The sequence below is a fragment of the Antechinus flavipes genome, chromosome 1 (genome assembly GCF_016432865.1).
Source record: "Antechinus flavipes isolate AdamAnt ecotype Samford, QLD, Australia chromosome 1, AdamAnt_v2, whole genome shotgun sequence".
NCBI lineage: Eukaryota > Metazoa > Chordata > Mammalia > Dasyuromorphia > Dasyuridae > Antechinus > Antechinus flavipes.
Genome location: NC_067398.1, coordinates 696,397,352 through 696,410,553, shown reverse-complemented (window position 1 = coordinate 696,410,553; position 13,202 = coordinate 696,397,352). Strand labels below are relative to the sequence as shown.

Below are 13,202 nucleotides of genomic sequence, written 5' to 3'. Positions count from 1 at the left end.
AACTGTCTTGTCCCCCCGAGTCTTCTCTTCCCAAGTTAACATCCCATACGACATGGACACATGTCCTTCATGTGTCCTTCACCACCCTGCTTCTCCTTTGGATATTTTTTCTTTTCTCAATGTTTTGCTTAAACAGTGATGTTCGGATCTGAACATAATACCCCGCAATGAGATCTGATGCTGATCAGGCAATTGCCCTCCAATGTAGCCCAAGATTGTGCTACTTTGGGTTCCCAATACTGGGGGCCCGTATTGAGCTTACAATCCACTAACCCTCCAGATTGTTTTCTTCAGGGAATCTTTAAAGAGGAAAGTGTAGGTACCTTTGGTCTTGAGAATCTCTGGATGCTTCTTCCACTGGACGTGGAGATCTTTCAGGGGTTGGCTGGTGGGGTCAAAAGCCTGTAGCTGCTGCAATCTATCTTCTAAGCTTCTTGCTGCCTCAAACACAGGCACGGGGTCTAGGGAGAAAGCAAGCTGGTGAGTGACCTGCCCATTTCCCACACCTTACCATTAACTCCATCGTGGGAGGCAGCCAGCCTAGCTTAGTGAGGAAAGCACAGGAATTGAGGTCGGATCTCAATTTCTCCAATTTCTAATATGGGAACAATAAGCCTCTGTCTATGAGTGGCAGCCTGTTGTTTTAGGAGTACTGGACGTAGGAGTCTGGATATCAGGGTATGAATTCTGCCCCGCAACACTGTGATCTTGGTGAGTCTCACTCAAGAGACTTTCAAAATCTCACCTTTCTCCTCTGTAAAATGGGGTCAACAAAATTTGTGCTACAACCTCACAGCATCGTTGTGAGAAAAGTACTATGTATATCTTAAAGCAATCTATAGTTGTACTATTATTATTATTAGCTTAAAAATTTACTAAATAATGATATTTAATGATATCCACTAATTAATCTTATTAATCAATCTATTAAACAATGGTTTTAAAATATTACTATTAAATTACAGAGTTGTCAAATAATAGTGTTTAATCCTATTATTCATTGTTAACTGTATTAAGAGTATTATTATCTTACAGATCCAGCGTTCTTGTGAAGAAAGAACTTTTTAAACTAGAAAGGACTACCTATGTGATGGATGGGAAACTGGTCAGTAAAAGCCTGGTCCTTTAGTGAGAGAACAGAATGCTTTGATGATGCAGTCCTTCACATGGATGCTTGGTGAACTTTTTCTAAGTATATGTAATAGAGAGCAAGCATAAATTTTTGTAACTCCTTCCTGGCTGCTTATTGTCCATTGAAGAGGAGCCTGTTGATTGGCTCCTGAGCCAGAAATGAGTGTATGTACAAAAGTACGCCGGTCTCTCTTTTTCATGGTGGTGAGTAAATAAAAAAATTGCTATAAGCTTCTGGGTGGGGAGAACGCCAATGGCCGTACTCTTCCTATCCAGGCCTAAATGAAACCCCAAGGAAAAAACCCCAGCTCAGTAACAGTAGCAGTAACAGCCAAGGCCCAGCAACAAGATGCTGTTAGATGAAGTTCCAAAATGAGCTCCGTGGGGTGAACGCTTCATGGTAACCACTTTAAACCTGATCTCATTTCCCCCAAAGGCTGAGGCATTAAGAAAAGGGGTGTCTCACTCCCTTCTGGGTTTGGAGGGATGAGTTTGTACTTTTGTTCTTGCTATAGCTTCTCAATAAATTGCCCTTTTATAAAAGGTAATTGATATTAATTGATTAAGTAATACTGGAGTGCTAACCACTGGGTCAATCAATGATATAGGAGAGATACTAACTGCGATCGACAGTTGATACTGGTGAAAATACACAGAAATGGAGACTTGAACCATTAGCAGTAGAAATACCCTTCTTCTCAACATCTCAGAAGGATCCTTAGAATCCTGCAGGGGAAATGAAGCTAGTCAGCCCTCTGGGGACAAGTTTCAGAGCTAGAAGGACCTTAGAACATGGAATGTCAGAGCTGGGCGGAGTCTAGAATATGGAACGTCTGACCTGGGAAGAGCCGTAGTCCATAGTACAGCAGGGATGGAAGAGTACTTAGAATACAGGATTAGGAGACCTTAGATCAAAAAAAGCCAGAGCTGAGAGGAACTCTGGAGCCAAAAAGGTGATAGAGGCCTGAGAGTATTGAATGGCAGAGCTAGCAACGTCCGCCCCTCCGACCCCTCATGTCCTTGACAGTGACATGCCCCCAGAGAGGGGAAGCGCCTCCTTTAGAGAGCTCACGGCCAGCCCCAGTGCTCCCGATTCAATTTCCTTTTTTCCCCCCATCCCACGCTGCTTCATTTCCATTTCTCACCCCCCATTTCTTATCCCAAGTGGGCATTTCAGAGCCATGCATTAACCCCAGAGTAGCATCTTCACCTTGCTCCTGTTGAGAATCTGGGGTCCCCCCAGCTTCTTCCCAGAGAACCACTGGGAGAGAGCTCCTTGGCTGCCCCTTGGCCTCCACAAGCCCATCTCTTCCCTCCGCCTCCTCCACCATCCCCACCACCACCTCCTCCTAATAATGCCTGTTTATTTAGGCAAAGGAAGAAGGAGACAATAGCAGTTTATGCCGAGGTAAGCAGGTGCATTCAAACAGTCTGTCTTTCCTCTGTCAGCATTACACCATCATTAGCTAGTGTCTGCTCAGCAGGGTGTACCATTATGTCTCCCACGGCTGATGTAATTATACATTGACATAATTAACCCAGCAAGCCCATTAGGCAGGCCAGCTAAAAATTCATCTATAATTATTTGTTGTGTGCATGCTAATGAGTCCATCTGCACCGCCATTGTACAACACCGAACAAATTAATTTACAAGTCTGGATTTTTTAATAAGTTCAAGAAAATGCTGCCTATTGTGTTGGGTTTCTCAAAAAAAATTGCCAAGAAGGGTCCGGGGTCAGGGAAGTCGTACCAACACGAGAGCGGCTCGGGGTGCTCGGGTCCCAGGCCCGGCTTGTGGGGGACCGTGGAGGGCCCTGCCCCGATTCCAGGATGACTGGAGAGGAAAAACCCAGCTCTGTCGTGGCAAGGGGAAAGAGCCCAGCCCAGCACCCAGCCTGTACAAGTATCAATGCAGGATAATTACATGAGATCGTAATGAAGGATGGCATCCATTCACGGTATGTGAATTACAGTATTGATGCTGCATTGTGCTTGAACGGTATAATTGTTTGGGTCACTGTGATTCCTTCCCCGTTCAATCCTGGAACCTCTGTCATCACGGGGCTCCTAAGTGGGGCTGCCGAGGGTGGGTCGGCTCGGGGCACGGAGACCAGGATGTTAAGTGGAGATTTGATAAGGCTTTACAATGTTTTTATGTTTATGGTGGGGAATCTGTGCATCTATTCATCCTCTCCTTCTCAATCCCAAGGCCTCGGGAGAAGCGCTCTCCAGGAAGTCACTCGGATGGCTTTTTGAGAACTAGGGAGCTCACAGGGCGACCAGCTTAGCGCTTGGTATACAGTAGGTGCACAATAAATGCTTCTTGATTAGGTTCAAATTGGGACCTTTGGCAAATAGTTTCATTTCTCCAGTGACTTAATTTCTTCATCTACAAAATGAATATGTTGGACTATATGGCAACTCAAAGGTTCCTTTGAACTCTAAAGCCATCAAGTCTGAGGTCAGGGGCTGTCTTTGACCTTTGTCTGTACCTCTTTATGCTTAGCCCAGTGCTTGGGGGACAGATTCAGCAAGAATTCAAGGGGATGAAATAAGATCCAACCACCACCCAAGGCTCTCTGGGTATGTCCAAACTAAGAGGATCCCAGTAAGTGGCCGACTCACCCTAGCTTTTTAGATGGAGTAATTGGTGGACTCTCAAATTAGTCAAACTCTGATTTTTACAGATGAGAAAAGTAAAGCTGTCACAGGACCAAAGTTATCATTAATGGGACACCTGAGATGATGGCCAAGGGTTATTTCATCATATGCTGGCAGAGAAGTAAGCATGGAGCTCAGAGGCACGAGTTCAAATCTAGATTCAGACACTTATCTGTATGGCCCTGGGCAAGGCCTAAATTTGCCTGAGACTCCCCATCTGTAAAATGGGAATAATAATAGTACCTATCTCCCAGGTTTATTTTAAGGATCATATGAGATAATGATCATAAAGTGCTCAGCACAGTGCCTGGCACATAATAAGTGCTTAATAATTGTTTGACCACGTTGGCTGCTCTTCTCTGGATAGCTTAACACTTATCAATGTCCTTCTGCTTGCTATCTGGGGCAGGGGATGGAGAGAGGGAAGGGAAAAATCGGAACAGAAGCGAGTGCAAGGGATAATGTTGTAAAAAATTACCCTGGCATGGGTTCTGTTAATATAAAGTTATTTAAAAAAAACTTATCAATGTCCTTCCTAAAATACAGTGCCCAGGACTGAACAGACTACTGCACATGTGTTCTGGCCAGAACAGAGAGTGACCAGGACTTTTGCATTTATGACTACAAATAAACTTTGTCTGAATTTAAGTGACTTATTTAAGGTCCTATAGAAGGTCGGCAAATCCTATAGCTCTAGATTAAATTATAAACTCCTTCAGGGCAGGGATTGCCTTTTTGCCACCCCCCCTTTTTTGGCATATCCAATGCTTGCCACAGTGCCTGAAACATAGTAGGCACTTAACAAAATTTTACTGCCTGCCTGACTTAACCAAGATCACACAAATTTCAGGGCTGGGATTTGAACTCAGTTCTTGAGACCTGGTATGCCATCTTGGATTTGCCCAAGTGCCTCAGCCCAGCTGTTCTGAGAAGCCTGTTTATTCCCTCTCCCTTCTAGAAGCCTTCTGAAGTCTTCCTGGGCAGCTAGGAGTGTGGGCAGGGAAGTTCCGTATCTCCCTCCCAGGATGACACAGGAAAGCTTTTCGGAAATAAGGCTGTGCTGATCTTTAAAGAGGGAGACCCATAAAATTACTGGCCAGTTAGCTTCATTTCAATCCTGGGTAAAATATTAGGACAAATAAGAAGGCAATTGATGGGCAAACAATTAGAAGGGAAACAATATAACGAGCGATTATCAAAGCCAGTTCATAAAATACAGATTGGGTTTGACAAAGCCAATAGGCTGCCCTGACGAAATTATAGGCTTGGTGGACGAGGGGAAGTGGACGCTTCATCTGCCTTGACTCTGCACATCCTGGCAAGGGAAATCCATAGGTGAATAACAATAACATGTTAATATAACAATAATAAGAATAATGAAATGACCTTCGTAGAGCAAAAATAACTTACATTTTTTCTAGCATGCGAAAGATTGCAAAGTGCTTTACACCCATTAAGCTCTGATTTTTACAAGTGAGCTGGGTGGTCTGGGACTATATAACAAGTCACTAAATCTCCAATTTATCCTGTCTCTATCTTGACTTGCTTGCATGTTGTCTTGCTTCTTGAGCTTCTAGAAAGCAGCGACTGTTTTTTTTTTTTTTTTTAAACCTTCCTGGTTTAAACCTTCCCCAGTGCTTAGCAAAATGCCTGGCGCATAGTAGGTGCTTACGCAAATGTGTGTTGATTTCTTGACTGACTAAATGTCTCTGGATCTATTTCTTTACCTGTAGAACGAGAAGGCTGGATGTGGTCTCTTATGGATAAATCTTAAATGATGCTGGGGTCTTTCTGAAATGCTTCTGGTTTACAAACTTTTTTTTGTCCCCAACGACCTGTTATTGCCTCCATTTAACAGATGAAGAAGTGGAGGCCCATAACAGGAAGAAGTTTCATGGCTTGAAAAGGGCAGAGCCAAGCAGGTCCTGACTGCAGGTCCAGTGAACTGTCTACACCACTGTTCCTGATGGTGGGAAAGGCTCCTTAGGGATGAGATATGTTCCATAGTGGAGGGTAGGGATGGTGAGCTCCCTCCATTATTGGAGCAGATCTTGGATAGTTGCTGTTAGAGACGTGGTTGGAAGCTGGAGACAGGAGTGGGCTGTGCTAGGTAACTTCAGGGATTCTGTGCTTCTGACTTTGGTAAAAGAGACCAAAATGCCTTTTAAAAGGATTTGGGACCCAGAAGCAGCCTGTGGTCCTGCCTGACCATTCACTTGGAAGAAGAAAAGTTCAAGGCAATTTGTAGGGCTTCAGGTTCAGGAAGTAACTTGTGGATGAATCACAAGGAAGGATTCAGGGATGGCAGTAAAGAACTGGGCCACAAATGACAAAACTGGGAGAGTCTGACTATATAGTGGTAGAGACAGGACTGGGAGAGCCTTAGAACAGGGGATGTCAGAGCTGAGAGGGGGCTTAGAACAGGGGATGTCAGAACTGGGAGGGACCTAAAACAGGTAATGTCAGGGCTGGGAGGAGTCTTAAAACAGGGAATGTAACAGCCTTAAAATAGAGAATGTCAGAGCTGGGAGGGACTGGAACAAGTATCCTGAGCTGCCAAGGCAAGCTGAGCATGGTGACTGTTAGGGTCTTTTAAGTGGGTCAGTCCAGTGCAAACAGGGGGTTGAACTTGAGTGGCCCAGAAGTGATTTCTGTGACCAGAGACTGCCTCATGGGTAGGATGCTGGTCATATTGATATAGCTTCGTAACGGGAGACATCTCCCTCTCTGATTGGCTGTGTGTGTGACCTCACAGACCCTTCTTAAGCCCAGTGCAGCAAGAGTCCAGTCTGTTTGTCCTGGAGAGCCAAGTGGATGGATAGCTAAGAGGTAAGGAGCTTGCTAGTAAACACGTAGGTCTATTGCAGATCTGGTGTTCACTTGGGAGCTAACAGGTCAGGGCAATATGTGAGCAAGTATAATAAAAGATGTTAAGTTTGCACATGACTGTTCTTAAGCACGCTATTGGTTATTAAACTATGGTTTACAAAATCATAGCCAGAGACCTCTGAAGACCTCAGAAGAGGTAAGCCAGGTTACTAGTCAGTGGCCAGAGAATTCTCTGAAGCCCTTAAATTAGGAGAGACTGGCAATGTAAAGAGCTGCAGAGTAACTCTAGGGCATTCGCAAATGAAGTGACTGCCCAGGGTTAAGTATTCTGCCCTTTACATGTGGCACCCAATGTGGGGCTCAAACCCACAACCCTGAGATTAAGTCTTATGCTCTATCAATTGAACTAGCCAGACTTAAGAAGGGTCTGTGAGATCACACACATGGCCAATCAGAGAAGGAGACATCTCCTGTTATGAAGCTATCTCAATATGACCAGGGTCGCACCCATGAGGTGGTCTCTGGTCACAGAAATTACTTCTGGACTGCTCAAGTTCAACCTCCTACTTGCACTGGGATGACCCATTTAAAAGACTCTAACAGTGACTGGGGCAGGATTTGATTCAGGCAGAGTCTCAGGGAAGGAGCTGAAGGCACATATATGAAACCTACCAATGATGAGGATTAATAGAAAAGAATCAGAGTGTGACTCTGTGATTTAATTATCAAGAGGGAACTCCCAGGTAAGGAAACTCCCTTTGTTATGCCACAGTTTCCTTTGATTGTTCTACCTCAATTTCCCTGAATTGTTCTGCCTCAGTCCCCCTGGTTGCAAGCCCTCCCCTCTCCCTCTTCACCCCCTCCCCTCCTCCCCTGACTATTAGGACTGATATAACTGTAAATGTTTAATCTCAGATAAGGGCAAGATTTTCTATTTTAGACATCATGGCTTCAGGATTTCCCAATTTATCAGAATGTCCAGGGCTCACTCTGCCTCCCCGCCTTCTGTCTTTGTTCTCCTTTATCACAAAAGTCCTATAAAGAATCTCTGGAGTCTCACATTTGAGATGCAAGGCTAATCCAGCCAATTAATTAAACTCTCCAATAAATAAAATATTAAAAACTCTCTAATCTCTATTTTGCCTCAGTTTCTTTGGCATTATACCTTCACTGATGCAGATCAGCACCTTTGTTTCAACATGGAGTTTTAGAGAGTACTTGGGATATTGAGGGATTAAGTGACTGAAATTCATGCAGCCAGTGGGATTCAAACGCAAGTCATCCCAACTCCAATGCTAGCTCTCTATTCTTAATACTATATTGCTTTTTAGATGGGGATGATTTCCCTAAAATCAGTCATTTGTTGGAGGCATCAGAACCTAAGGATTTCTCAGCTGGACTACTGGATGGGGGGATGGTCTTTGTCAGAGACTTTGCAAGGAAATAAGGCTGAAGATGTTTTCCTGCCTTGAATATCTGGAGGGTCTGTCTATGACAAGTAAACCTGATCCCCCTTGGGGCATCATGGGAACTTCTGGGGAAGTGGCCCAGGGGTTGGGCAACCTGTCCTCCCAAAGTGCCCTTTCTTGAGATGAGCCTCTGCACAACCTCATCCCCATTAGCCTCCCCATTAGGGGAGGTGTTTGCCTCTGAGAGGTTGGTCCAGACAGCCCCTTCAAGAGAGGATGTCCCCTTCCTCGCATCTCCAACCTGCCACCTAGGAGAACATGCTGCCTGTGGTCTCTGAAGACCTGAGCAGTAGAAAACAGGGCAGATGTTCATATCATCTCTGCAGGAGTGAACGTATCCAACAATCAACATTTAGTAAGTGCCTACTGTATGCTTCCCTAGGAATAAAGAAATACAATAAACATTTAGTAAATGATCACTATATGCCTCTCAGGAATGAAGGGATTCAACAATAAACATTTAGTAAGTGCCTACTATGTGTCTTTCAAGAATGAAGGGATCCAGCAATAAACACTTAAGAAGTACCTACTATATGCCTCTCAAGAGTGAAGGAATCCAACAATAAACACTTAAGAAGTGCCTACTATATGCCTTTCAGAGTGAAAGAATACAACAAATATTTAATAAGTGCCTACTGTTTGCCTCTACAGGAATAAAGGAATACAATAAATATCTACAATATGCTTCTCAAAAGTGAAGGAATCTAACAATAAACATTTAGTAAGTACCTACTATATGCCTCTCAGAGTGAAAGAATCCAACAATAAACATTTAAGAAGTACCTACCATATGCTAGACACTGTGCTAAGCACACTGAAGAAACCTTCTCCTCCTTCACTCAGTTCAAATATACTCCTGCATGAAGCATATCCTTATCTCCAGTGTCCTTCCACACATATATATTGAACAGCTTTGTGCTTTCCTTGGAGTTGAAAGCCCTTCATAACCAGCCCCTGCACACCTTTCTAGACTTCTCGCACCTTACTCCCCAACACATACTCAGGTCCAAGGTCTCTGGCTTCCCGCTGGCCCACAAATAAGACTCTCCATCTCTCAGCTCAGGATATGCTCTCTGGCCACCCCATGCCTGGAATGCTCTCTCTCCTCATATCCACCTACTGACATCTCTGGCTTCCTAATTAAAATCCCACTTTCTGCAAGACTTCCTCAACCTCTCTTAATTCCAGTGCCTTCCCTCTGTTAATGATTTCCTATTTATCCGGAATATACCTTGTTTTGCATATATTTATTTGCAGGCTGTCTCCTCCTTTAGATGGGAAGCTCCTTGAGGGGAGGTACTATGCTTTGCCTCTTTGGTTGTCCCTGGTGCTTAGTAGGTGTTTAATAAACATTTATTGATTGATTTCCTTTTTATCCTGTATATAACTTGATTTGTATCTATTTGTTTACATGTTGTCTCCCCATTAGATTGGAAGCTCCTTGAGGACAGGCACTATCTTTTACCTCCTTTTGTATCTCCAGGTCTATAATTCCTGGTATACAGAAGGTGCTTAATAAATGTTTATTGATGAAGGGACTGAATTTGTATCTACTTGGCTAGAAACTGGAAAATGAATGGATGCCCATCAATTGGAGAATGGCTGGGTAAATTGTGGTATATGAATGTTATGGAATATTATTGCTCTGTAAGGAATGACCAGCAGGATGAATACAGAGAGGCTTGGAGAGACCTACATGGACTGATGCTAAGTGAGATGAGCAGAACCAGGAGATCATTATACACTTCGACAACGATATTGTATGAGGATGTATTCTGATGGAAGTGGATTTCTCTGACAAAGAGACTTAACTGAGTTTCATTGGATAAATGATGGACAGAAACAGCTACACCCAAAGAAGGAACACTGGGAAATGAATGTGAACTATTTGATTTTTGATTTTCTTCCCGAGTTATTTTTACCTTCTGAATTCAACTCTCCCTGTGCAGCGGGAAAACTGCTCGGTTCTGCAAATATGTATTGTATCTAGGATATACTGCTACATATTTAACATATATAGGACTGCTTGCCATCTTGGGGGGGAGGAGGAGGGAGGGAGGGGAAAAAACGAAACATAAGTGATTGCAAGGGATAATGCTGAAAATTATCCTGGCATGGATTCTGTCAATACAAAGTTATTATTAAATAAATAAAAAAAAAACAGTAATGCAAATAAAAAAGCAATAAAAAAAAAGAATTTGTATCTACTTAGACATGTCCTTGTTTTCTCTCCCTTTAGGATGTAAGATCCTTGCTTAGATACTTCTTAGGTATGTGATCTTGGATAAGTCACTTAATCCTGTTTGCCTCAGTTTCCTTATCTGTAAAATGAATTGGAGAAGGAAATGGCAAACCAATCTAGTCTGCCAAGAAAATCCCAAATGGGGTCATGAAGAGTATGACGTGACTGAAAACCATCTTATATTATTGTTTATAAAAAATCCCAAACAGAAAAAGGCCAAGTGAGCCCAAATCTTCGAGTTCTTCTTGTGGCTCATTTTTCCAAGTCTTATAATGTGGAAAGATGGAATCAGCCATTCTCAGCACGTAGAAGGGTTTGCCTACAAAGCACTTATTTTGCCAATGAAAACTCAAAAATTGGTTGTTTTCTCAGGTAGATGAGACAATAAGAGCAGGGTTGTTGTGAGGATCAAACAAGAGACTATTTGTAAAGTGCTTGGTGCATAGTAAGCGCTATATAAATGCCTCTTCCTTTCTCTTTCCACTTATCTCATCTACAATGTTCTGTTTGTACAGAGCTGTTTGCCTGTTAACCCTCCTTCCATTATACTGTAAGCTCCTTGACTTGAGGGAAGGGACTTTTTTTTGGGAAGGAGGGCTTTCCTTGTATATTCAAGTGCTTACTCAAGGCTTAACACAGTGTTTGGTACATAATAGGTGCTAAATAAATGCACCGAGTGATCTTCAGTTAGTTATTTCACATTCCGGCTGTTCTTGTACACAGTATTTCATCTCTGTTTCTGTCCTTTATCCCAAAGTATCTAGGAGAGGTGTTTCAGTGAGGAGAGTGGAAATCCTGATCCTGGTGGGGAGCTGTCTGTGAATTTATATTATATTATATTATATTGACTGGATTTCAATCTAATTGGTTTCCTTTGTATTTTTCCATGTATTTTATTGTATGCTTTAAAAGCCATGATTCTGAGCAGGGGTCCAGAGGGTATATTTCCCAGATTGTCAAAGGGATTCACAACACCCAAAAGATTAACAAGTCCTAGGAATAGAGGCGTGGCCTTGGAGATACAAGATGTGACTTTGAATCTCACTGCAGACCCTAGGCAAGGCAAGGCACAGCACCACTCTCACTCTCGGTAACCTCATCTGAAAAATGGGACTAATAATAGGACCTCCCTCCTAAGATTGGGCATCGTGATGGTTCAGTGGATAGAGCAATGCACGTAAAGTCAGGACCACCTGAGCTCAAAATTGGCTTTAGGTGCTTACCAGCTGTGTGACTCTGAGAAAGTCATTTCATCCTGCCTCAGTTGCCTCATCTGAAAAATGGGGCTGATAATAGGATTTGCCTTCTAGTATTGGGCGGTTTGGTGGTTGAGTGAATATAGTAATGGGTCTGAAGTCAGGAGGATCTGAGTTCAAAGTCAGTCTTAGACACTTACTGTGGGACTCCAAGCAAGCCATTTAACCCTCTTTGCTAAGAAAACTCCAAATGGGATCAAGAAGTAGTCACTTAACCCTGTTTGCCTCAGTTTCCTTATATGTACAATGAGCTGGAGAAGGAAATGGCCAACTTCTCCAGAATCTCTGCCAAGAAAACCCCAAATGGGTCATGGAGAGTCAGCCATGATTGAAAAATGACTGAACCTTCCAGGACTGGTGCAAAGATTCAGCACCTTGCATGCCTTAAAGAGCTCCAGAAATGCCAGCTATTATTGCAGCTGGCATGGCTCCCTCCCCAGCCCTCCTGGCACCCTCAGCCCTCCTCTGGGCTTAGCCCAAGGGGCACCTCCTCCAGGAGCCCTTCCTTCCTTTCTGCCCCTCTGTTTCTGCACTCTCCCAAGAATTACTCTGTACTTACTTGTGTGGACACATTATATCCCACAGGTTGACTGTAAGCTCTCTGGGGGCTGGGGCTGTATCATTTGTCTTTGTAACTCTAGTGTCTGGGACATATTTAAAAATGGATTCAGACCTGCAGGGAAATCTCAGTGTGAGAGATCTGCTCAACCAAAGGAGGCTGGCACATAGTTTATGACTTGGCTAAAGTCTTAGAGAGTTGTTTGGGACACACTGACAGGTCCAGGGTCTTACGGCCTACAAGTATCAGAGGCAGAATTTAAACTTAAGGTAGCCCAGTGAATAGAGTACTCAACTGGGAGTCAGGAAGGCCTGAGCCTGGGATATTTAATTTTGATTCTGGGTAAATCATTTGAATTCTACCTCAGTTTCCCCATCTGTAAAATGAATTAGAAAAAAAAAGGCAGACCACTCCACAATATTGCCAAGAAAACCCTCTCCCAAATTATAATTATAATAAGAGTAACCTACTTGTCTAGTAAGGATCAAATGAGATCACATTTGTAAAGTGCTTACTTTATATCCTAGCTAGTCTTATTCTCATCCTCAAGACTGGCTCTCTATACCCTAAACCATTGTTTTTCTTTTTCTTTTTCTTCTCATTTATTTATTTTCTAATAGTATTTTATTTTCCCAAATACTTATATAGTTTTCAACACATAGTTTTGTAAAACTCTGCGTTCTAAATTTTTCTCCCTCCCTCCCTTACCTCCCCTTCCCCAAGACGGCAAGCAATCTGGTATAGGTTAGATATGTCCAATTCTTTTAAACGTATTTTCGATTTTTGTCATGTTGTACAAGAAAAAGCAGATCCAAAAGGGAAAAAAAAACAGACCGTTCAAATAATAAGTTCCCAGCACACCGCAGTCACTTAATAATTGCAGGTTCAATCAAATCCAATTGAAGAGATTCTGCCATCTCCCTCGGGAGAATCTTAGGGCCTGTCCACATCGGACTCAACGGTGATGGGGTAACTCAATACCCCGAAATCTTACTTAATATTAACAGTGAGGGGCCTTATGGGAGTCAAGCTCACTTGTACCCTTCTTTACATTC

At 43.0% G+C, this 13,202-nt stretch overlaps 1 protein-coding gene across 3 annotated transcripts in view; it reads right to left on the bottom strand.

The window, feature by feature from the left end:
* The window catches only part of CUX2 (cut like homeobox 2), a 384,154-nt gene that overhangs the window by 67,086 nt on the left and 303,866 nt on the right, over window positions 1-13,202 (bottom strand). For all 3 annotated transcript variants that reach the window (XM_051972782.1, XM_051972780.1, XM_051972781.1), the window contains one exon: window positions 324-461. In XM_051972782.1, the coding sequence (XP_051828742.1) occupies window positions 324-461 (138 nt within the window). The remainder of the gene's footprint in view (window positions 1-323; window positions 462-13,202) is intronic.